At 38.6% G+C, this 26984-nt stretch overlaps 1 protein-coding gene across 1 annotated transcript in view; it reads right to left on the bottom strand.

The window, feature by feature from the left end:
• Nucleotides 1-26984, bottom strand: part of grin2da (glutamate receptor, ionotropic, N-methyl D-aspartate 2D, a) — a 143039-nt gene that overhangs the window by 9567 nt on the left and 106488 nt on the right. The window contains exons 11-18 of the mRNA XM_057828206.1: nt 17157-17282; nt 16801-16913; nt 13659-13775; nt 9879-10039; nt 9019-9088; nt 6141-6258; nt 5752-5813; nt 5466-5639 (exon numbers count right to left, since the gene is read on the bottom strand). Of these exons, the coding sequence (XP_057684189.1) occupies nt 5466-5639; nt 5752-5813; nt 6141-6258; nt 9019-9088; nt 9879-10039; nt 13659-13775; nt 16801-16913; nt 17157-17282 (941 nt within the window). The remainder of the gene's footprint in view (nt 1-5465; nt 5640-5751; nt 5814-6140; nt 6259-9018; nt 9089-9878; nt 10040-13658; nt 13776-16800; nt 16914-17156; nt 17283-26984) is intronic.

Consider the following 26984-nt stretch of genomic DNA (forward strand, 5'->3'; position numbering starts at 1 on the left):
GCCACAGAGGAGACGTTGAAACAGAGGTCTCAAACTCAATTTATCCGAGGGCTGCTCGAGATAGAGTCTGGCCAAATAAAATACACCACAAAAATGTTTCAATTATTAAGAATTATTAAAGTAAACCAATCATCTAAATCACTGGTGTCAAACACAAAGCCCGGGGGCCAGATCTGGCCCGCCAGGTCATTTTGTCATGTTTTTAATTTCTTGATGTTTTGTTTTTGTTCACCTCACCAAGCCTGAAAACGCAATTTTCAATGAATATACTCAGGTAAACTTGATAATAGAGGAATTTCACTCCACAGCATGAGAACGAGAGTCACCTTCGCCAACAGGAAGTGCAGCCGTGCAGCGCGCGTGCACCTCACTTGACTGGCTCCGACTAATGAGCAACCAAATATTTACATGAGAGGAAGAGGCCCTTCAGGCATCAAACCGGCTCATAAATCAGCCAGCTCGGTTTAAAAAGACAACGCGATCGTCCGAGAGAAGCATCTGTTTAAAGTTCAAGCTACTTTACAGCAGATGGATGTGATTAATGCTCCCTTCCCAAAGCTAAGGCGGCTTGAGGACAGACAGCGGGGAGCGGAGGTGGTTCTGTTACTAAGATCTGCTCTGGCACAAATTGAGGCTGCCTTTAGACTGAAACACTATGGCGTTTTGTTGTTACTTTAAATCCTGCATATACACGACCGATTTGTGTGAGGAAATCTACGTTCACACGATACATGCTAACAAGGTATATTACATTAGGGTGACCATATTTTGATTTCCAAAAAAGAAGACGCTCGGCCCAGCCTTGAGATACTTGAATTTTACTTGAAGTTCACTCAAAGATGCCTATAACACTTTATTATATTTAAAGTGTGCCTGCTCCGTCTGTATCGAAAAATTCAGTTATATATATATATATATATATATATATATAAAATATATATTAAAAAAATAGCCATACTAGTATATAACCAAAGACACAATTCAAATTGTGAAACTCAGAAACGAATTAAATGATGATTAGGGCTGTCAAACGATTAAAATTTTTAATCAGGTTAATCACAGCTTAAAAATTAATTAATCGCAATTCAAACTATCTATAAAATATGCCATATTTTTCTGTAAATTATGGTTGGAATGGAAAGATAAGACACAAGACGGATATATACATTCAACATACTGTACATAAGTACAGTATTTGTTTATTATAACAATAAATCAACAAGACGGCATTAACATTAATAACATTCTGTTAAAGCGATCCATGGATAGAAAGACTTGTAGTTCTTAAAAGATAAATGTTACTCTCATGGTCATAAAATCAGTCGCCACCAGAGGGCGACAAAACTCCTAAAAACACAAGTAACAAGTGCACATGACACTGTGCTGTCATTTTAATCTGTTTGAGCGGGGCATGTGCGTTAATTGCGTCAAACATTTTAACATGATTAATTTAAAAAATTAATTACCGCCCGTTAACGCGATAAATTTGACAGCCCTTATATATATACATATATATATATATATATGTATATATATTAGGGGTGTAACGGTACACAAAAATCTCGGTTCCGTACGTACCTCGGTTTTGAGGTTACGGTTTGATTCATTTTCGGTACAGTAAGAAAACAAAATGCAAAATATAAATGTGCTAGTTGTTTATTACACACCTTTGTGCTTTCAACAATAGGAACATTAGCCTATACAAAGCTAGAATTCTGCTCAAAAAGTAGCGGGTATTTAAAGATAATCCAACAACAATTTGCCTTTCAGACGCCGCGTATTGGTCAGCTTTCTTTCTGAAAAAAAGAAAAAAGTCCTGTGCGAAAGAGTAAAGCAATCCCAATGACAAAGATTTTAACATGTATTTTACAAATGAAATGCCATCATTTTTGTTTAAGCTCATTTTAATTTATTTTACTTAAATGGGCTATTATTTATTTTATTATGTGTTTATATTTTACAAATGTGATGTAGTATTCATTTATATTGTATATTTTATTTTGTATAACTTTAGTTCCTCTATGAATATTAGTTTCTATTTGTTTTGTTGTGGTAGGAGGGTTTTGTTTTGAACACAGGGCCGTGCTGGTTATTATTATAGCAGTGAAGACAGCAGTAAATCAACAAAGACAAGTCAACTGTGCCCCGATCTACCACTCAGGAGATCTGATGGACTCAAAAGTGGGTTACGATTGCATATTAGTTTGAAAATCGACCGGATCCACCGTATTTTTACACGAATGACTTCCGGTCTGCCCGAGCCTACCAAGTCGTATTGACGCAGAAGGGCCGCGTCTCGCGTCAAAAAATAATCTCTGCTGTTCTTTTCTCGTGCGTCGCGTTGAGCCGCTTCTGGGACGCGTCTAACAAGCGGCCGCACTGCAACTGGTGTGCATTGGCTGATTGACTTTACGCCCGCGTTTCACTGCGTTCTCGCGGCGGCCACGTTGTCGCGCCGTTGACGTTTCTGGGTTGTACTGTCCTACCGTGTTGGTCCTCATTATAGTAGAGAAGACGGAGTAAATATAATCTACACAAAGAAACTGTAACCCAATCGACTCACAGCCTCGAAAAGTAAGGGTTACATTATGTCAGAAACTCGTTCGGTACGCCTCCGTTCCGAACCAAGCACCCAGAACCGACACGGTTCAATACAAATACACGTACCGTTACACCCTTACTATATATATATATATATATATATATATATATATATATATATATATATATATATAAACATTTTTATAAATTACTATCACAAGAATTGTCATTATTCTCATTCAATGTTCTAGATTGCTCGTAAACAATAACCGAAATAAACTGACAAACGATTCAACCAGCATGTTTCCAAACGCAGCAGTTCAAAACCATTTCCCATAATGCCTAGCGTGGCTTAGCTCACTGACAGCTATCCTATTTGCGAGCACTGGTAGCCGAGGCAAAATCAAACATTGCTATAAAAGTTTACAATCATCGGCAACGCAAACGCAACGATACGACACCAAACGGGATTTTACAGGCCACACCAGGACAAAGCTCCGACAAAAGTCAATAGCTGCCGAAAAGTAAGTTTAGCAAGCATACATACCGATAGCCTGTGAGCTCCAGTAGTGATGAAAGTTTGTTTGTGAATGAGAATTGACAGTTAACGCCGTGATGAAGCCAGTCTGTGACTGCGCACATTTGTCTCTTTTGGGTACATGAGCATTTGATTATATACCTATTGATCGTAATAAAAGTCCTAACAACTGGGAGGCTGTCTCACAGGCAACAGTACCATAGTATTCTGTGCAAGGCGTCAGTCAATTTCAACACACGCTAATTGGTCCCGAGAAAAATAAAGAAAACCGGAAATTTTCATGAATTTATAAAGTCCCGCCGGACGCGCCGGACAGGACGTGAAAGGTGGGCATGTCCGGGCAAAAGAGGACGTTTGGTCACCCCATATTACATAATGACTAAGAATTATGGTAGTTGATTCCCTGCTATTGTTGTTTTGCTGTTCACTGACTGAAATCCATACAAATTTGTCAATTATATTCTTTAGGGATGTCCCCGCTGCGATAAGTCTTCAGAAATCGGGCCTGATCACAACATTTTCAGAGGATCGGAATCTGGTGAAACACATCGGGTTTTTAAAAAAATATAAATATTTTTTTGTTTCAATTTTATTTTAGCAACAAAATACTCCAGACGATATTGCCCAAAAAATCTATTTTATACTACAAAACAGTTTTCGCGGGAAGCTAACGTTAAGATGGCATTGAGCAACAGTGAAAATCTCTGCACTATGGAAATGTAAATTTGGATGCGTTTCTTTCCCCCTTAATCCCTTAAAGGGGCCCACGGCTAGAAAGACTTGTAGTTGTTAAACGGTAAACGTGATTATGAGTTAAAATAATTTCATATCAAAACCCCTGTTGCCGTTTTCGTTTTTATACAATTTGTAAAATTAGTTTAACTAGATCACCATTGTTGTTGACGTCGCAGGGCGGTGACGTCACTGGGTTATGCTGCCGGGCTTCCAGAGCTTCTGTTCAGCCTTTTCAATTGAACCCGTGAGGAACATCAATGAGCATGACAGTATGTCGATATTTCACAAGATTAGCAGCAAAAGCAAAATGAACAGGAAAGACAGGATGAGACGAGACGAGAGTAGGACAAAACCGTTGTTCTGCCAACATGTGCTTCACCGGCAAAACGTCCTAAAAGAGGCGAATTTGACACCCAAAGTACTAACGTGCGCTTTCAGCTTGTTTTGTTTAGAAGCATACAGAAAGAACATACTAAAGATGCCTTAAGAAAATTCTTAAACGTAGTAATATCAAATAAGGGTGGTTGAAATACGCTTTGTGAATAATGTAGTCAACAGATCAAATCTGCTTTAAAGCAACCACAAGAAAACACAATGCCTAAAAGTATGAGAGGGAAAAGAAACGCAGAAAGTATTTGTAGGCAATAAAAAGGTAATAAAAGTCTCAATAAAAACACAAATAGTAAGCACTCACTGCTTTTAACCAATGTGTGCATATATTGGACGTCTCGCTGTGTATTAACACGGGTAGTGTTCGTCTAGTGACAGTGACAAACTACGTCATCACCCCGAGCGTCCATTGCGCGCATAAAACATGGCTTCCTCGGTAGGTCAAAACATGTACTAAATATTATAGATTTTAAAATAAATGGCAATATTCTATGTGTTTCTAATAATATGTTTTAGTAAAAGAGAACAATTGCGGCATTTTGGCACCTACAAGTCTTTAAGTCTGAGGTTCCCTTTAATAATATCTGAGATATTGGGTAGGGACTTGGGTATTGGCAGATCCTCAAAATATGGAGACTGGGACTTGGATTCAGGTTTAAAAATATACGATCGCGTCATCCCTAAAATTCTTCACAGAACATATCGAGAAAGATAAGTCTTCTGGCTACGCATCAATCAGCAGTGACTCAAATTAGGTTTTGAGTGGGCGCGAAAAACTCTGAGTCACTATTTTTGGGACTTGAATCAAAACAAATCTTAGAATATCACGCCAAATCTAAAAAAACAAAACAAACGCAGCATCTGCTGCATTCATGGCTGAAGATTTGATATATGAGTAAATGGAGCTCGAAGATAACTCAACTTGCAAGTGAAGGTCACACGATTGTTAGCATTCAGCGCACGACTGATGAGATTCGGCAGGAGATTTTGTGTCTGACTAAGCAGCGTCAAGTGAGTCCAGAGTCAAGTGCTTTTGGGCTAAGATAAAAGCAGTTGATTTAGCTTGCTAATGGTTGGTAAGCATCATGTCAGAGTCGTTTTGTACCGTACTCTTGGGTGGTGCGTATAAATATAGAAGAATTGCAAGATTGGGTGTTTTTATGTCTTGAGAATAAAGAAGACAGGCAACTCTCGTGTCTTCAGAAAGCCCTTCAAAGCTCCATTTAACATGGAACGGCATTGCGTGTGGGTGTAGCCTCACCCTGCTGAGCGCCAGGAGGAAGTCCATGCCTCCACCGGAGCGCTTGATGCAGTGTCGTAGCTTCCAGTACACCAGATGCTCCCAGGCGAAGACCAGCAAACTGAGGCCCATGGCCACCAGCAACATGTAAAAGACGCCCGCCATGTTGTCGATGTCCAGCTTGCTGCTCATCACCTGAATAAGCAACAAAGCACCATGACGTTCAGTGCCAATGTATGAAGCTCAGCTGTCGCTACTGCAACAGTTTGGGGAAAAAAAAAACACATATTTGAAAACGTTGCCGTACCTCAATCTTGTCATTGTGGCAGATCCCCGACAGCCAAAGGCGCTCCAACATGTCGATCTCATCTGCAAGAAGAAAACGTCCGCGCAGAAAGACGGAACATGAGTCCGGACCAGGGAGGTTTCTAACCGCTACATCGCTAATTGACCCCAGGGTTAATGAGCGCCATCTGGAGGATGGACGCGCCGCAGTGGGCTGTGTTAGCAGCACAGTGCACTGTGATTAAAAAAAATAAAACCTCAGATATTCCTTCTGCATTTTTTATTCTCCGAGAGCAGGAGTACAAATACAACTTGATGAATCTCCAGCTGTGCCTGTTCCAAACTAGCATCCCATTCCGTCATTTTACCGTGATCGTGACTGATCTGCTTTGGAAATATGTATGTATGTACCATCTCCCACTAGCTGCAACAGCGCCAGGTCCAGCGGTCTCTTCCATCTGGAGTTCTTGTGCAGAGCGATGCCGTAGCCGGTGGTGGCGAAGACTTTGCCGGAACCGATCGTCATCACCTAAAATCATCAAAACATCACTTCGTTCATATGTTGGCAACCCTCCCACTACAAATGGATGTCTAGCGCCGTCAATGGCAGACAATGAGGCAAAATATAAAATTTGTTTTTCCTCTGGCTACGATGCACCATCTCAAAAACTTTTTCAAAGACTGTGGTATCGGTACAGTATCGGCACAGGAAGATAATACACAGCCGTGTGTCGTACTCGTTATCTTGAGCCAGAAAATGGTCTGCTAAAATGATAGATGCCCTTAGCCTGGCAAGCCAGCCTGATTTTGGCCACGTACATGACATGTCAGTCCGGTACTCTATAGGAGCTATAGAAATGGATGCTAGAGGCATAGCTAACAAGCACAGAATTAGAACAAACCAATCACAGAAGCACAGATGTAACGTAACCGATACGCAACTCACACTGTCAGTTGTAGTCAATTTGTAGTTCCCAAACACTCATGGCATGCAGTCACGATAAATGTGGTAAAAATCAACGAGTACGTGGAGTATAGTACTTGTTTCGCAAAGTACCGCCTCACGTGCTGTGATTTGTCAGTCCAGGTTGCACCAGAGTGGAAATCAAATTGAAACCGCGAAAGACCAGACTGACTTACAATATATCTTTTACACGACCAAAGACAGGATGCTTTAGCAGGCTAACATGTCCTCACAACAGGTGGTAAAGTTCACTGAATCAACCGAAACATGTGCATATAAACTTGGCCATTGACTTAATTTGTTAGTAGCAGACCATTGTAAGAGTCACTATGATCCGAGTCACAAGTCCCGAGTCTTACCTGCTGTAGGCAAGTCGAGTCGAGTTACAAGGTGTTAAAGACTGGTTGTGTCCAGTCAAAGGTTGTAAAGACGAGTCGAGTCAAGTCACAAGGTTCTGTTGAGTCATAAGGTTATGTCGAATCTGGAGGTCATGTCGAGTCAAGTCAAGTCACAAGGTTGTAAAGATGAGTCATGACAAGTCAAAAGTTGTCGAGTCGAGTCAAGTCAAGTCACAGGTTAGTCAAGGCCTCTAGTCAGGGAGTCTCAACTCAATTTCTCACGAGTCGAGTCACAAGGTTCGGTTGAGTCATAAGGTTATGTCGATTCGAGTCTGGAGGTCATGTCGAGTCAAGCCAAGTCACAAGGTTGTAAAGATGAGTCGTGACAAGTCAAAAGGTTGTCGAGTCCAGTCAAGTCACAAGAGTCAAGGCCTCTAGTCAAGGACTCTCAAGTCATTGTCTCACGAGTCGAGTCGAGTCGAGTCACAAGGTTCGGTCGAATCACAAGGTTATGTCGAGTCGAGTCATAATGTTATGTCGAGTCTGGAGGTCATGTTGAGTCAAGCCAAGTCACAAGGTTGTAAAGACGAGTCATGTCAAGTCAAAAGGTTGTCGAGTCAAGTCAAGTCACAGGTTAGTCAAGGCCTCTAGTCAAGGAGTCTCAAGTCATTGTCCCACGAGTCGAGTCGAGTCACAAGGTTCGGTCGAATTACAAGGTTATATCGAGTCGAGTCATAAAGTTATGTCGAGTCTGGAGGTCATGTCGAGTCAAGCCAAGTCCCAAGATTGTAAAGACGAGTCATGTCAAGTCAAAAGGTTGTCGAGTCAAGTCACAGGTTAGTCAAGGCCTCTAGTCAAGGAGTCTCAAGTCATTGTCTCACGAGTCGAGTCGAGTCACAAGGTTCGGTCGAATCAAGTTTATGTCGAGTCGAGTCATAGTGTTATGTCGAGTCTGGAGGTCATGTCGAGTCAAGCCAAGTCACAAGATTGTGAAGACGAGTCATGTCAAGTCAAAAGGTTGTCGAGTCAAGTCAAGTCACAGGTTAGTCAAGGCCTCTAGTCAAGGAGTCTCAACTCATTGTCTCACGAGTTGAGTCGAGTCAGAAGGTTCGGTCGAATCACAAGGTTATGTCAAGTCGAGTCATAATGTTATGTCGAGTCTGGAGGGCATGTCGAGTCAAGCCAAGACACAAGGTTGTAAAGACGAATCTTGAGTCAAAAGGTTGTCCAGTCGAGTCACAGGTTAGTCAAGGCCTTTAGTCAAGGAGTCTGGAGTCATTGTCTCACGAGTCGAGTCGAAACACAAGGTTCGGTTTAGTCACAATGTTATATCGAGTCGAGTCTGGAGCTCATGTCGAGTCAAGCAAAGTCACAAGGTTGTAAAGACGAGTCATGTCAAGTCAAAGGTTGTAAAGATGAGTCATGACGGGTTAAAAGGTTGTCTAGTCGAGTCACAGGTTAGTCAAGGCCTTTAGTCAAGGAGTCTAGAATCACTGTCTCACGAGTCGAGTCACAAGGTTGTGTCGAGTCATAAGGTTATGTCGAGTCGAGTCTGGAGGTAATGTCGAGTCGAGCTGAGTTACAAGGTTGTAAAGAAGAGTCGTGTCTAATCAAAAGGTTGTCTAGTCGAGTCACAGGTTAGTCAAGGCCTTTAGTCAGAGTCTCGAGTCATTGTCTCACAAGTCGAAATGAGTAGCAAGGTTCTGTTGAGTCATAAGGTTATGTCGAATCGATTCAAGTCATAAGGTTGTAAAAACGAGTTGTGTCAAGTCAAAAGGTTGTCAAGTCACATGTTAGTCCAGGCTTGGGTCTCGAGTTATTGCCTCACAAGTCAAGTCGAGTCTCGGACCCACCCAACTCAAGCGAGTCAAGTCTGCGTCTGCGTTTTTTTTCTTCAAGTTGGAGGTGAGTTGCGAGTCATCAAATTTGCAACTCGAGTCTGCGTTCCTGTTACTCGAGTCCAATTGTCTGGGTAGTCGTCAGTTACCTTGCAGCCTTCATCCTTCCTAGCCATATAGTTGAGCACGGCGGCATCGTAGATAAAAGCATCCAGTTTCCTGTAGCCGCACAAAAACACAAACAAGCGTGGATGTGAATTAAAATACATTTACAGTAGACTGGTTGACATTAATGCATTTATGCAAATATTCCAATAACAATCAGAACCAAACGCAACAAAAATCATCCGTATAAAACCTCAATTGGAATAAACAAGCTGAATCCTGATGAAATTTCTGTCCGATTCACAAGGGGGTGTAATCTTTCTTTTCCCAAACCGATTAAAAATAAAGTAGCCTAGCCGCTGTCTGCATGAGACATGGCAGTTCTGGAATTCTTCCCAAGACACAAGTGGAAGTACATCCGTCTTGCAGTCTTGTTTTGGCTGCGGGCGGCAGTGATGAGTCGCCAAGTCCGAGGAGACTTCCCCCATCGACGAATGGATCAAAGTCTCGGCTGAGGAGATGAGGACGGTTGTGTTAGGACTTGAGGAGCAATACGGGCGTTAGCGCATCTGCTACTTCCAATTCAACATCCGTCCTGTTCACTCGCCAGCTGCGAAGCGCCAGACGAGTCTTCGGGGAGGAACGCCAAGCCCGAAGGTTGAAGGAGGGGGAAGATAATAGTGGGAAATGATCAAGTGCGGGCATTATCTGTCTTTATGTGTACTGATTAACCGGCGATCAGTTTGTGGTGCAGTCCACCTTTGTTCCATTTTTCAGACAAATTGCTCTGCTGTAAATGACAAAAACTTTGGGGAAACGCTACATCCTGGAAGACGATATAACCTGCCGCTAATAGCGAAGGAACCAAGAACCCGACCGTCACCATCTTTGTCCCGAGGCTCACCCCGTCTTCAGGTTGTCGATGGCCTCCTCCACGCCCTTCTGGTTGTTGCGGATCATGTACTGGTGCATGTTGGGATAGTTTGAGCGGATGTTCTCCTCTGTGCTGCCATTGGGAACCGTGCCGAAGCGTAGGGGCGGGTACTGCTCCGTGGGCTGCTGGAACTAGAGACGAGAAAACAGGACAGTTTAACCTGGCTGCCATTGACGGCAATGGACGTCCAATCATTCAAATCATTCTACGATACAACTAATAAACAGAGGAAAAAAGCATCCTTCGGCTGTGAATTGGAATGAGTTTATCACTAGTATGATCTGGAACGGATTGGACATTGAGTTTATTTTGGGGCATTTCACTTCATTTCGTTTCAACTTAGGTAAATATTCCATTTAATAAAGTCACAAAACAAACAGTTTAACACAAACCTTGGGCCCAACATAAAAGAGGCCAACATAACAAAAACCCGATCGATCGGGTCCGATCACGTCATTTTCAAAGTATCGGAATCAGCAAAAAATTATCGGATATGCCTTTCTTTAATAAATACACAGTATATTTTTTGATTAAATCGTTGTCTAATTGTATTTAACGTTACAGACAAAATGTCTTACACTCATCCAGTCTTTAGTTTTGGCTTAAAGTAGGGCTGTCAAATTTATCACGTTAGCGGCGGTAATTGATTTTTTAAAAAATTAATCACGTTATAATATTTAACGCAATTAACGCATGCGCTGCACAAGCCACTCACGCATTGTCGCGTTCAATCTATAATGGCGCCGTTTTACCTATATATAGAGCTAAAAGGCAGCATAAAATGAGTAGAGTGAATTTTGGCAGTCTTACGAACCTTTATTTAATTGGCTAAAGCCTTAAAATCACTCTCTCTACAATTAGAAATATCGTGGGAAGTAATGTGGGGAAGAAAGGTAGTAGTTAATCTTTTTCTTATCACCCTATATTATTTCCCAACGCAGAGAAGATATATCAATTGGTGTCACGACGCACAGTCATGGTTGCACTTCCCATCACGCATTTGGGCGGAACAGTTAAATGGCTACAGTATCATTTACTGAAAGCTCAACAAATACACTAGATGGCAATATTTAGTCACAATATACAAGGTCACATTTATCCTTTAAAAATTACAAGTCTTTCTATCCATGGATCCCTCTCACAGAAAGAATGTTAATAATGTAAATGCCATCTTGAGGATTTATTGTCATAATAAACAATTACAGTACTTATGTACTGTATGTTGAATGTATATATTCGTCCGAGTTTTATTCATTTTTTTCTTAATGCATTGCCAAAATGTATATGATCGGGAAAAATTATCGGGAATGATTGGAATTGAATCGGGAGCAAAAAAAAAAAGCAGTCGGATTGGGAAATATCGGGATCCGCAGATACTCAAACTAAAACGATCGGGATCGGATCGGGAGCAAAAGAACATGATCGGAACAACCCTAGCTTCAACCAAAAACTGACCTCCCAGACATCTCTGTGGCCGTTTAAATCAGGGCGGACTCTACTAACGACCACCTGAAGGAAGTATGACAAATTAACCAAACATTGTCAACTTAATAACAACAACAGATGGAAAATATACATCTATTCAATCAATCATTAACTAGTGTGCATTTAAACAAACAGTGAAAACTTTACTCGAAACAATCATAATTAAACCAACTTAAATATCCCCCCTTCAGAATGGTAGTTGCCAGATCTTACACAGCTGATGTCACTACCTCAAATTGGCAAATAAAATCTAGTGAGCATTCTCACAAATATTAACTAAAGTGTGCACCCATTAGAAAATACATGTCCAAAAAAATATCACATAAATAATTAACTAAATCTTGAAACACTAAATTGTGGTGGTAGTGGTAGCCACCACAAAGTGACACAAGAATTTCACCAAATGAACAGGAAGTGACATTTAAAAGCCTTAAAATGAACAGGAAGTGACCTGTAAATGCCCACAAAACAGAGAAAACTGGCAGTGAATGATCTGGTTTCAGTGCCATTGATGACGCTAGATGTCCAATACAGTCAAAATTAATTGATTTCTAGCGCAGTCAATGACAGCCGGTGAGCTAACGTAGACACGGAAGATTTCGATAGGGACCGGTTGGTTCCTTTTTTTTTTTTAAAGAGTGACACCTTTTTAAAACGATGCATCGATTCCTAGCGGAAGCATATCGGTAAACTTTTGGACTATAGCGTATCGCAATATACCACTTTTTCGATATAATGTTACACCCCAAGTCAATATTGTGTTATTTCTTTAGTTTTAAATAGGGCTGTCAATATTATCGCGTTACCGGGCGGTAATTAATTTTTAAAATTAATCACGTTAAAATATTTCACGCACTGAATGCACATGCCCCGCTCAAACAGATTAAAATGACAGCACAGTGTCATGTGCACGTGTTACTTGTGTTCTTTGGTGTTTTGTCGCCCTCTGCTGGTGCTTGGGTGCGACTGATTTTATGGGTTTCAGCACCATTGTGTAATTATTGACATCAACAATGGCGAGCTACTCCAAATTTTATTAAAACGAAAACATTAAGAGGGGTTTTAATATAAAATTTCTATACAATAAGTTGTACTAACATTTATCTTTTAAGAACTACAAGTCTTTCGATCCGTGGATCGCTTTAACAGAATGTTAATGTCAATGCCATCTTGTTGATTTATTGTTATAATAAACAAATACAGTACTTATGTACAGTATGTTGAATGTATATATCCGTCTTGTGTCTTCTCTTTCCATTCCAACAATAATTTACAGAAAAATATGGCATATTTTATAAATGGTTTGAATTGTAATTAATTACGATTAATTCATTTTTTAGCTGTGATTAACTCGATGAAAAATTTTAATCGTTTGACAGCCCTAGTTTTAAAATTTTACAAATTGGTTTCATTTTTTAAAATTAAAATATTCTAGCCCTGCGACAATTAATCGATTAACTTGAGCAATTCGATTAGAAAAAAAGCTTCAAATCAAATCTTGATGCTTCGAGTATTCGTATAATTAATGGTTTGTTTTGAAAGTGCTTTTAGTTTTATATATTTGGGTGGATACACTGCCCTCTAGTGGCAGGAGTGAATATGACATACAGTGACATACACTGTACCTAATTTAACATGGCTGAATCCAGCTGCTCACTGTTAAGACCAACATAAAGGAAAAATTTTTTGGGAATTTTTTTTTAATGCATTCCTAATTTAGTTTGTAGGTATATCTAGCCGTTTGTTTAAAAAAATGTTAGGATTGTATGACATTTAAGCTAGCGGATTTTTGCTCTGCAAGTTAGCCAATTGTTCTCACGTTGTACTTAGATCCTCATTTAATTTTTTTTTAATTTTTTTTTTTACATTTCAGGCTAAACTCAGGTATTTTATTTTTAAATGAAAGACAATACTGCATAGTTTGAAGAAACACTCTGGAATTGTGTTTTGTATTCGCATTTAATGCTCTTTTTAAAGTCCAATCTCACATTTAATGCTCTTTTTAAAGTGCAATCTTAGCAAGCCTTTGTTTTACATCTCCTAAAATTTATTCCGCTACGCAATAAATGTTCCTAATCTGATTACTTTATTATTCAAACTAACTAGTGGATAGATTAAAAGACTACTAATATAATCGAAAGATAATATTATGGCCAACATAACCCAAAACACATTTAGAGGATGATTAAAATGGTCACTTGCCCTACTGTATAAAGGGTCAAACAAAGACACTTTGTTTTATCATAAAACCGCTCTCGAGATTACCTTCTTGTCGGAGAGTCCCGACACAGTATCGATGTACTCCTCTTGGATCATGAAGGCGGCCAGGTTGGCAGTGTAGGACGCCAAGAAGATGACGGCGAAGAAGGCCCACACCAGAACCTGCGGGGGCGGCCGGAAAACACCCCGGTAAAGCAGATGCCGGCAGAATCGCAATGGCGCACTAATAGAAGATTTCTTGGAATAGGGAGAAGGTGAGGATGCACAGCAGAAAGCCGAGCAGGCTCACGTAGAGCCACACAAAGACGACTAACATCACGTAGAGCTGGTTCATCCTTACATGAAGTCCGTAGACACGCATTTCAGTTGCTCTCCCGCCGTCCCAAAATGACATCACGATGCATTGTTACATAGATTTGCATCACGCAGAGTGATGTCACATAGAAATACAAAAACGAGTTCATTCTTTGGCTTTCATTGACGGCGATAAACGAGAAAAATGAATGTTTATTTTTGTATTTATTTATTATTAAAAATGAAAAAAATATTGGCCGTTTTTATGATTTTATAATGAAAAACAAACATAAGTTCAAAGAGAAAGCCTAAGGTTTACCCCTTGCATTGATTTGAAAAAAATTAAATCATATACAATATTTCCTGTTGAAAGGCTTAAGGTGTTTTAATAAAAAAAAAAAAAAAAACAATAATAATAACAATGACTGTTTCATGTAAAATGTTTACTTAAAAAACATTTGTTGTTAAAAGGCTTTTTAAGAGTTGTTCTAATTTAAAAACAAGTACCGGTATTTGATACTCTGCCAATGGGAAAACCCATTGGCAGTGTATCAAATACTTGTTCTCCCCACTGTGTGTGTGTGTGTGTATATATATATATATATATATATATATATATATATGTGTGTGTCAAACGATTAAAATTTTTAATCGAGTTAATCCCAGCTTAAAAATTAATTAATCGTAATTAATCGCAATTCAAACCATCTATAAAATATGGCATATTTTTCTGGAAATTATTGTTGGAATGAAAGATAAGACACAAGACGGATATATACATTCAACATACTGTACAGAAGTACTGTATTTGTTTATTATAACAATAAATCAACAAGATGGCATTAACATTATTAACATTCTGTTAAAGCGATCCATGGATAGAATGACTTGTAGTTCTTAAAAGATAAATGTTAGTACAAGTTATAGAAATTTTATACTAAAAGCCCTCTTAATGTTTTCGTTTTAATAACAAGTAACAAGTCGAAATGACACTGCTGTCTTTTTAATCTGTTTGAGCTGGGCATGTGCGTTAAATGCATCAAATATTTTAACGTGATTAATTTAAAAAAATAATTAACGCCCGTTAACGCGATAATTTTGACATCCCTAATATATATATATATATATATATATATATATATATATATATATATATAATTTTCTGTATTGAAAAAAAAAAAAAATATATATATATATATATATATATATATACACACAAACCGTATTTGCCCGGATATAAGACTGTGTTTTTTGCATTGAAATAAGACTGAAAAAGTGGAGTATATTCGCGGTCTAGACATTATACCCATTCACGACGCTAGATGGCGCCAGATATCATTGAAACGATGTTCTGTCATAACAGATGTCAGCTACTCTCAAGTTTAAGCAGTTTGCATTATTTTATTGCAATGTTTTTCCTTTTTCAGATTTGTTTCAAGACTACAGTTACAGTTAGACTTCACTTTGATGGTTAATGCAGTTATTGCAATTTTGTTGTTTTATCACAATAGATTGGTTTATTTACATTTCGAAAACCAGAAGCCATTCATTTACAAATGTGATTGCACTTTAGTTTACATATTGAAATGTGCAGATATTAAGATTTGAAGGAGGCAAAATAACATGCTTTATCTCTCAAACATATTGTTATAATCATTTGTTTCAGATGTACTGTAATTATTTTCTGTATAAAAATTAATTTGGTGTTCAAAAGTCTTTTTTCAAACTTGAGTCTTGAAAAAGAGGAGGTCGTCTTATAATCAGGGCCCTCCTATATTCGGGCCAATACGGTATATACGGTATATATTAGGGCTGTCAAAATTATCGCGTTAACGGGCGGTAATTAATTTTTAAAATTAATCACGTTAAAATATTTCACGCATTTAACGCACATGCCCCGCTCAAACAGGTTAAAATGACAGCACTGTGTCATGTCCATTTGGTACTTGTGTTTTTTGTTTTATCGCCCTCTGCTGGCGCTTGTGTGTGACTGATTTTATGGGTTTCAGCACCATGAGCATTGTGTAATTATTGACATCAACAATGGCGAGCTACTAGTTATTTTTTGTTTGAAAATTTAACAAATTTGATCAAAACGAAAACATTAAGAGGGTTTAAATGTAAAATTTCTATAACTTGTACTAACATTTATCTTTTAAGAACTACAAGCCTTTCTATCCATGGATCGCTTTAACAGAATGTTAATAATGTTAATGCCATCTTGTTGATTTACTGTTATAATAAACAAATACAGTACTTATGTACCGTATGTTCAATGTATATATCCGTCTTGTCTTATCTTTCCATTCCAACAATAATTTACAGAAAAATATGGCATATTTTAGAGATGGTTTGATTTGCGATTAATTACGATTAATTAATTTTTAAGATGGGATTAACTCGATTAAAAATTTTAATCGTTTGACAGCCCTTATATATATATATATATATATATATATATATATATGTATTTTTTTTTCCCTTTCTTTTTTAAAGTGAATGTTGCGTTTTCCTTTTTTAATGAAAAATATATTTATTTACTTTAAAAAAAAAAATGTTGGACTAAAAAATTCTCCAGTCAAATGTATCAAATTTACGACTATCACAACAATTTGCATATTCGCTCTTCCCAGTCAAAATAGAATGGACGTCTATCGCTGTCAATGGCGGCCAAAGAGTTAAAAATTTAACCACAATTAAAAGTTGCCCGCACCGACCTACTTTTGTCAATGAGCCACTGATGAGCTCTTTGCCTGATTGGCGAAAAGCTCTCGAGCAACTCGGCTACGCTAACAAGAACCTCTCGAGCGCACCGGGTCCTCCAATTACCACCTGACCTCCTTCGGAGTTTCGAATGAAAAAATTCGTTAAGTTTCAGAAGAACAAACCTCACCATGATCTTGCTGGTGGTTCCTCGGGGGTTCTCCACAGGCACGGAGTTGTTGAAGACCAACGCCCACAGAAGCCAAACCGACTTGCCGATGGTGAACTTGGACCCGCCCGACTCTGAGACAAACAGACAACACATCTTCTAAAAAAAACAAAAAAAAAAAACAAAAAAAAGGACGGCTTGAAAAATCACTCCGTGTCGTGATCCCACTCTGACACGATAATCACACGGAGGAGGACATGTAACGGAATACAGATGGCGTGATTAGACACTTTCGGGAAGATGGGAACAGGGACAATCAATCACGTAGAAGAAAAACAATTCAAGCTCAACGTGACGCGCACTTTGTCTTGTCTTACTTTTGGCGCTCTGCAGGCTTCGGTTGTACCCGACCGGACTGAAGAACTCGAAGATGAAGACGGTGACGGCCACCACCGACAGGCACATCACGAACATCATCACCCACACGGCCGGGCTGTATGGTTCTGTAAAAGACATGTCAAGCAAAAATATGTGAGGATATTGCATGCTTTGTTTTAGAAACAGTTCAAAGAAATGGCGAGATGATCAAGAAATGCCCCACAATCCACAGGAACTAACCCAGGAATTCCCACAAATCAACGAGATACCCCATATTAACAAGAGGTGACCAGGAATTGAACCTGCCCAGAAATTCCCCAAAATCAACAAGTTACCCAATATCAACAAGAAGTGCCCTGGAAATGGCCCCAACTCAAGAGGAGGTAGAAATGGCCAAAATTCAACAGGTGACGACTCAGAAATTCCCTCAAATCAATAAGTTACCCGATATCAACAACATGTGACCTGGAAATGACCCCAACTTAAGAGGAAGTGACCCAAAAATGCCCCAAATTCAACAGGAATTGACTGCAAAATGACCCAAAATCCATAGGAAGAGAACCCCAACTTCCCTCAAATCAACAAGTTACCCGATATCAACAAGAAGTGACCTGGAACTGACCCCTACTCAAAAGGAAGTGACCCAGAAAGGCCCAAAATTGAACAGGAAATAACTGCAAAATGACCCAAAGTCCACAGAAAGTGAACCAGAATTTCCCCAAAATAAAGTTACACAATATCAACAGGAAAGTGACCTAGAAATGACCCCAACTCAAGAAAAAGTGACCCAGAAATGGCCAAAATTCAACAGCTGACACCCCAGAAATTCCCTCAAATCAATAAGTTACCAGATATCAACAAGATGTGACCTGGAAATGACCCCAACTCAAAAGGAAGTGACCCAAAAAAATGCCCCAAATTCAACAGGAATTGACTGCAAAATGACCCAAAATCCACAGGAAAAGAACCCAAACTTCCCTCAAATCAAGAAGTTACCTGATATCAACAAGAAGTGACCTGGAACTGACCCCAACTCAAAAGGAAGTGACCCAGAAAGGCCCAAAATTCAACAGGAAGTAACTGCAAAATGACCCAAAGTTCACACAAAGTGAACCAGAACTTCCCCCAAATCAAGTTACCCAATATCAACAGGAAGTGACCTGGAAATGACCCCAACTCAAAAGAAAGTGACCCAGAAAGGCCCAAAATTCAACAGGAAGTAACTGCAAAATGACCCAAAATCCACAGGAAGAGAACCCAAACTTCAACCAAATCAACAAGTTACCCGATATCAACAAGAAGTGACCTGGAACTGACCACAACTCAAAAGGAAGTGACCCAATATCAACAGGAAGTGACCTGGAAATGACCCCAACTCAAGAAAAAGTGACCAAAAAATTTCATCAAAATCAACAAGCTACCCGATATCAACAAGATGTGACCTGGAAATGACCCCAACTTAAGAGGAAGTGACCCAAAAATGCCCCAAATTCAACAGGAATTGACTGCAAAATCCACAGGAAGAGAACCCAAACTTCGACCAAATCAACAAGTTACCCGATATCAACAAGAAGTGACCTGGAACTGACCCCAACTCAAAAGGAAGTGACCCAGAAAGGCCCAAAATTCAACAGAAAGTAACTGCAAAATGACCCAAAGTCCACAGAAAGTGAACCAGAACTTCCCCCAAATCAAGTTACCCAATATCAACAGGAAGTGACCTAGAAATGACCCCAACTCAAGAAAAAGTGACCCAGAAATTCCCCAAAATCAACAAGCTACCCGATAGCAACAAGATGTGACCTGGTAATGACCCCAACTTAGGCTAGGTTCATACCGCAGGTCTTAATGCACAAATCCAATTTTTTTGTCATATCTCTTTTTTTGGCGTGGCAGTTCAGAATGCCTTTGTCCATTGAGCCCGTTCAAGTACCAAGCGTGTGCACTAATTCACAGTCCGAGATGCGTTGAGGAAACTGACCCGCATGCGCAGGACCATCTCTATGCTCAATGTGTACACACAAGGACACAGGATAGAGTTTGAGTCAACTTTAATCCATTTTAACTGGTTGCAAGCAGTGTTGGGCACGTTACTTTAAAAAAGTAATTAGTAGGGTTGTTCCGATCATGTTTTTTTGCTCCCGATCCGATCCTGATCGTTTGAGTATCTGCCGATCCCGATATTTCCCGTTCCGATTGCTTTTTTTTTTTTTTTTGCTCCCTATTCAATTCCAATCATTCCCGATAATTTTTCCCGATCATATACATTTTGGCAATGCATTAAGAAAAAAATGAATAAAACTCGGACGAATATACAGTGGTACCTCTACATACGAATTTAATTCGTTCCAGGACCTTGTTTGTAAGTCGAAATGGTCGTATGTCGAGCAGGATTTTCCCATAGGAATACATTATAATTCCATTAATTCGTTCCAAAGCCTAAAAACATACACTAAATTCTTAATAAATACTGCTGGCACTGTTACAAATGGCAATTAAACATAGAAAAACAAATAAGTTATAAATAAATAATTCAGAGTAATATAATAATAAGAAGAATAATTAATAATTATTCCTGTAAATAATGTAACGAATCGGATTATAATATGGCGGACACTTTTTACTGTCCCTGAACGCACCGCGAAGCTGACGTCTCAGTGAGATAGGTCGGTGCGGTAGAGATAATACTTTCGTTTTCTTGAGAGCAGTCAACTGCTTAAGACAATGGGCGTTTTGTGTTGGATAAGTTCTTAAATAAATGATAAAAACGTGACGAAGCTGGCGATTTCCTTGGCAATGTTACCACAATGATAATTGTCACCTTAACTTATAAATAGTGGCGAGCGGTGGTCGGAAGAGGACCACGGAGCTGTATTGTTGAGCCAGTTCAGGGACGCGCACCCCAAGCTCATATTTTTCTATAACTTGCATCTTCATTTCAAAGGTAAGCATCACTTTTTTCCTTGTTTCTCCAACTGTATCAACTTTTTTTGAAAACTGTGTTGATTTCTCACACAAGAAAATCCACCGTGCGTTCGTTTGCAGTGCTGTCATGTCGTCGTATTTCGAGCAACTCGTCGGATGTAGAAACAAATGGCGGCTCAAATTTTACGTCGGATGTCGAAAAGATCGTGTGTCGAAGTGATCGTATGTAGAGGTACCACTGTATATACATTCAACATACAGTACATAAGTACTGTATTTGTTTATTATGACAATAAATCCTCAAGATGGTATTTACATTATTAACATTCTTTCTGTGAGAGGGATCCACCGATAGAAAGACTTGTAATTCTTAAAGGATAAATGTGACTTTGTGAGTAAATATCGCCATCTAGTGTATTTGTTGAGCTTTCAGTAAATGATACTGTAGCCATTTAACTGTTCTGCCCAAATGCATGATGGGAAGTGCAACCATGACTGTGCGTAGGGGCACTAATTGATATATCTTCTCTGCGTTGGGAAAAAACATAGGGTGTTAAAAAAATGATCAACTACTACCTTCGTTCCCCACGTTGCCTCCCACGTTATTTTTAATTGCTGAGAGAGTTATTGTAAGGCTTTAGCCACATAAAAAATGGCTCTAAAGGCTGTCAAAATTTTCTGTACTCATTATACGCTACCTTTTAGCGCTATTTAAAGGGAACACGGCGTCTTTATAGATTGAAAGCGACAATGCGTGAGTGGGTCGTGCAGCGCATGCGTAAATTATTTAACGTGATTAATTAAAAAAAATTAATTACCGCCGTTAACGCAATAAATTTGATAGCCCTACTTTAAGCCAAAACTACTCTGGATGAGTGTAAGACATTTTGTCTGTAACATTAAATACAATTAGAAAACGATTTAAATTAAAAAAAAAAAAAAAAAAAAAAATTTAAAAAGGCATGTCCAATATTTTTTTGCCAATTCCGATACTTTGAAAACGACGTGATCGGACCCGTCCGATCGTTCGGGACATCTTTGGTAATTAGTTATATTATTATTATATTATTATGTATTAGTTACTCACTACTTCTTCCAAAAAGTAACTGAGTTAGTAACTGAATTACTCTATAGTAAAAGTAACTAGCTACCAGGGAAAGCAACTATTTCCATTACTTTAAAAAGAAGTTGTTGTATGTCAAAGAATTTGAAATTTTCAGAGCAGTATTCGAGTCAGTTGAACAGAGAAGAACAGACAGGTAGTTGTGTTATAGAACCTTGTAATATTTATTGCACCTCACCAGCAACAGATTTATCCTACACTTGAAGTGCAACAAAAATAAACAGATTTGAATTGCTTACCACAGATGTCGACAAAAGCTTTGCCCCGGGACATACAGTGGGGTAAATAAGTATTTAGTCAACCACTAATCAGCCACGCATCAGGAGCAAAAAAACATGATCGGAACAACCCTAATTACTTACCTTGTTTTCATGGCTGGGTTAAAACAAAAACGGTTGCGCGACGTCTGTAAACGGGGGTTTTGAGAGTAAAACGGGCAAATTAAAAATAGTTTGGGGGCTTAACGCGCCATGAATCTGCTATGGCAGCAAATAAACATATAGTTCTATCAAACACAACAGTTGTTTTGGCGTAAAATGCAGCAGTTTCTTTTAAAGAGGAGTGCAAGAGCAGAAACTGCTTTTTCAGTCTTGTCTGAGTTTTCTGCCATATACTGTACGTACTGCACAACTTCTGCATGTTATTTCTTAGTACTCGCCGTTACCGATGATGTAGTGCCGTAGATCAGTTCCAATTTTCTGAGCAATTTATGCAGAACGAAAGGTCATTCCAAAAGGATTCGCGTGGCTTTTCTCCAAAGTTTATATAGACATAATCAAATGTGCCGGATGTTTAAGATGAAGCGGTGCAAGTGGAGCTCGCTCGGGTGTGCGGTGAGAAAAATGAGAAGCGGAGCTCAGCGGGAAGCAAAAATTCCTTCAAGTTGTCGCAGAGATTTGTCGAGTGGGGCGCGGATTCCGCTCGGCTCTAATCGGATCAAACGCAACCTCGGAGACACAGCGGCAACCCGGTCTTGCCGCTACCTCAGCCGAGGCGGGGGCACTACATATGCGGATAAAGTGATAAAAAAGCTGGCTTTGCCCTCGATTGACGTTCCCGCATTAACGACAAGCGTGTAAGAAAGTGACGCCACGTTGCGACGCTCGCCATCTGGGAGCCGACTAGTAAATATTTACCTCGCTTGATTTCCTACAGCGCGTATTTCTTTATTAAAACGCGGCCTCGTAAAATGACTCATTAAGAGTGAAGGTTGAACTGATGTTTACAACATCGCAAAGTGATTCCTTTCAAGTTTACATCATCGGAACAGAATTATTGATGAGGAATGATGTTATGATGTCAAATCAAACAGATTTAAAAGGAGGAGTGAGTGCCAAGATTGTTTTTTTGGGGTGGGATGTTTAATAGGACGTTTGTGAAAGTCGGTTGTTTCAACAAACATTAACTCGTTTATTGCCAGCCGAGGTAAAATTTATACTCAAAATATGCATTGAAGGAATCCATTTGGGCTGGGAAGCCGTCATTTCTATTGGCAACGATCAAGAAATGTCCAAAATTGAACGGCAAATAATCCGAAAATGTCACCAAATCGACAGGGAAAATAGAATAGGGCTCTGTTTTGGTCAAGAATGTTTTATTTTTGGTCATAAATGGTTTATATTACTCCCAAAAGTTTAATGTTGGTTAATTTATTTAATTTATATTTTTTTTCAATCAAAAATGGTTCATTTTTGGTCATTAATGGTTCATTTTTGGTCAAATATGGTTCGTATTTAGTCAGAAATGTGTCATTTTTGGTCAAATATGGTTTAATATTCAGACCAAAAAGTTTAATGTTGGGTAATTTGTTTGTCTTTTTTAAATAATTTGTTCAAAAATTGTTCATTTTTGGTCAATAATGTTTCATATTTGTTTACAAATTAGTAATATTCTTCCAAAACCTTTAATGTTGGGTAATTTTTTGTTTGTTTGTTAAAAAAGTGTTCATTTTTGGTGAAATATGGTTCGTATTTAGTCAGGAATGTTTCATTTTTGGTCAAAGATGGTTAATTTTCAGACCCAAAAGTTTAATGATGGGTAATTTCTTTGTCTTTTTTTAGATTTATTTGTTCAAAAATGGTTCCTTTGTGGTCGAAAATAGTTTATTTTGGTCAGTAATGTTTCATATTTATTCACAACCGGTAAATTTTTTTCCAAAACGTGTAATGTTTGGAAATTTATTTTTTTGTTAAAAAATGGTTCGTTTTTGGTGAAATATAGTTTGTATTTAGTCAGAAATGTTTAATTTTTGGTCAAAGATGATGAGTTCAAAAACTTTAATGTTGGGTAATTTGTTTTTCTTTTTATTTTTTGTTCAAAATGATTAGTTTTTATCATAAATGGTTCATTTTTGGTCAAATACAGTTCATTTTTGGTCAGTAATGTTTCATATTTGTTCACAAATGATTAATATTCTTCCAAAACGTTTAATGTTGGGTAATTTATTTTTTATTCAAAATTGGTCAATTTTTGGTCAAAAATGGTTCGTATTCAGTCAGAAATGTTTCATTTTTGGTCAAAGATGGTTAGTATTTAGTCTAAAAAGTTAACTGTCGGGTAATCCCCCCCCCCCCTTTTTTTTTTATTATTTGTTCAAAATGATTCGTTTTTATCATAAATGGTTATTTTGGGTCAAATATAGTTCATTATTGGTCAATATTTTTTCATATTTGGTCACATATGGTTAATATTCTTCCAAAACGTTGGGTAAATTTTAATTTTTTTTGTAAAAAATGGTCCATTTTTGGTAAAAAAAAAAAAAAAAGGTTCATTTTTGGTCAAAAATGGTTCGTATTTAGTCAGAATTGTTTCATTTTTGATCAAAGATGGTTAGTATCTAGTCCAAAAAGTTAAATGTTGGGTAATTTGTTTGTTTTCTTTTAATTTTTTGTTGAAAATAATTAGTTTTTATCATTTTTGGTCAATAATGTTTCATATTTCGTCACAAATGGTTGATATTCATCAAACAAAATAAATGTTGGGTAATTTGCTTTTCTTTTAATTATTTGTTGAAAATAATTAGTTTTTTAAAATCATTTTTGGTAAATAATGTTTCATATTTCGTCACAAATGGTTGATATTCATCAAACAAATTTAATGTTGGGTAATTTATTTTATTTTTTGTTCAAAAATGGTTCTTTTTTAGTCAAATATGGTTCTTTTTTTTTTTTTTTTTTTTTAAAGTGTCCACTAGAATGCCCTTATTGTCATTGCACAGAATACAAGATTTCAAGCTTCGCCATAACGGCACGACATAAAACGAAAGCAAAAGTACAATAAGGCTAATATAAAAACAGATTACAGTATACACAGGATGGGAATAAAGTAAATAAGTGACTGTGACATGTAGTGGTAATATAACTGTGTGTATGACAATTTATAGCACACAGAGAGAAAGATGGCCGACTTGATATGATAGTTTATACGTTGATATTGATGGACAGTGTAAAAATGCTGTGTAATATTGCATATGCAGTACCCAGATTGAGACAGATATATGAGAACTTGAGTGAAATATATGTGACAATGTTGTGGCATTAGCAGTGCAACGACAATGACATTTCAGTGCAAACTTGAGTTTGGTGACAGCTGTTGGAAAAAAACTCTCAATCTGTTTGTTTTGCTAGTATGGACCTGTAGTGCCTGCCAGAGGGCAACAGTTTGAAGAGATGGAAGCTGGGGTGTGTATAGCATTTTATGATGCTAGGCACCGAGAGTTATTTATGGAACCGGGAGGGACCAAAAATGAACAGGAATTCAACCTAAATCAACTCCTTATGCCTTTTTGAGTTTATGTTGTACTCCATGTATTTTTTCATCAAAGTATTTTTTTTAAATGACCAAATAGTTAAGCCACCTGTGTTAGCTGAACTGAAAAGTCGGTGGCATCGATGGGCGACCGGCGCTCTTGTAATTCTCTTAATTAACAAACGGCACGGCCGTAAAATCAAGTCAATGCGAACATAAAGACGCCGCAGAGGGCTGACTGGCTTAACGAGCTGACTGATGGCTGCTCGCGCAAGCGCGCGTACAATAACGTTTGACTCGTTAACTAGGGACGTCTCGTTAGCGAGCCCTCCGGCTCGGCGGCCATCTTTGCCCCAATCCCATGGTGAAGAATTGAAATGAACTCTTCACTACTAGAAATTCAATCGTTTGAAGTTCAGAATTCGAATGGATTTGACGTTGAGCTCCGTCAATGGCAGCCGATGAGTTAAAAAGAGCGGCTCATTTAGATGGATGGCACGTCACTGGGAGTTTGACGTCTTTACACTCATCTGCATTGTTTTAGCGCTGCGACACTCGGATGAGGACTGAAGGTGAAAGTGACACCGGCTCGGAGGAGCTTAACATGGAGCGCAACGCGATCATATAAGCTGCAAGTCGGCTTCCTCCGACACCGGACGAGCGCAGAAGTTCAAAGTCATCGGGTGACCGGCTGCCATAGCTGGCATTTAACAGTGTCGGGCACATAATCGATGGAAAGAAAGGACCTCTGTCAACCTTCGTCACTCGCGCGGCCCCCCCTTGTGTCAAACCGAATTCGATCTGGGCGACCCGGCGAGTCACTGGCGTTGCTCAGATATCAGCTGGTGATGTCAACTTGCGTCATCATTACCACCTTTTGATGTTTACTGACCTACAAATCACCTGTTTTTCCTCCACATCACCTTTTTGCCACCTTACAAACCACCTCAGTCATCAACTGTATCCTGTGTCCATCCTAAATCCGTCATTGGCGCCCTAAAAATTACCCGTGTGACACAAAATGTCACTTGTCCCGCCCATAAATCACCTGTTTTGCACCTAATGTTAACCAATGCATCACCCCCAACTAAAGATGTCCCGATCGATCGGCATCCGTCATTTTTAATGTATCGGAATCGGCAAAAAAATATCGGACATGCCTTTTTTTAATATATACATATTTTTTAATTAAATCGTTTTCTAATTGTATTTAACGTTACAGACAAAATGTCTTACATTCATCCAGAGTCTTTAGTTTTGGCTTAAAGTAGGGCTATCAAATTTATCGCGTAAATGGCGGTAATTAAAATATTTAATGTAATTAACGCATGCGCTGCACGACCCACTCACGCATTGTCGCGTTCAATCTATAATGGCGCTGTTTTACCTATATATAGAGCTAACAGGCAGCGTAAAATGAGTAGAGAGAATTTTGGCAGTCTTTGCAGCCTCTTTTTAATTGGCTAAAGTCTTAAAATCCCTCTCTCAACAATTAGGAATATCGTGGGAAGCGATGTGGGGAAGAACGGTAATGATTGATGTTTTCCTTAACACCCTATGTTACTTCCCAACACAGAGAAGATATATCAATTGGTTCCACTACGCACAGTCATGGTTGCACTTCCAATCATGCATTTGGGCAGAACAGTTAAATGGCTACAGTATCATTTACTGAAAGCTCAACAAATACACTAGATGGCAATATTTAGTCACAATATACAAAGTCACATTTATCTTTTAAGAATTACGAGTCTTTCTATCCGTGGCTCCCTCTCACAGAAAGAATGTTAATAATGTAAATGCCATCTTGAGGATTTATTGTCATAATAAACAAATACAGTACTTATGTACTGTATGTTGAATGTATATATTCGAGTTTTATTCATTTTTTTTCTTAATGCATTGCCAAAATGTATATGATCGGGAAAAATTATCAGGAATGATTGGAATTGAATCGGGAGCAAAAAAAAGCAATCGGATCGGGAAATATCGGGATCAGCAGATACTCAAACTAAAACGATCAGGATTGGAT

This window comes from Corythoichthys intestinalis, chromosome 22, assembly GCF_030265065.1.
Source record: "Corythoichthys intestinalis isolate RoL2023-P3 chromosome 22, ASM3026506v1, whole genome shotgun sequence".
Lineage (NCBI taxonomy): Eukaryota > Metazoa > Chordata > Actinopteri > Syngnathiformes > Syngnathidae > Corythoichthys > Corythoichthys intestinalis.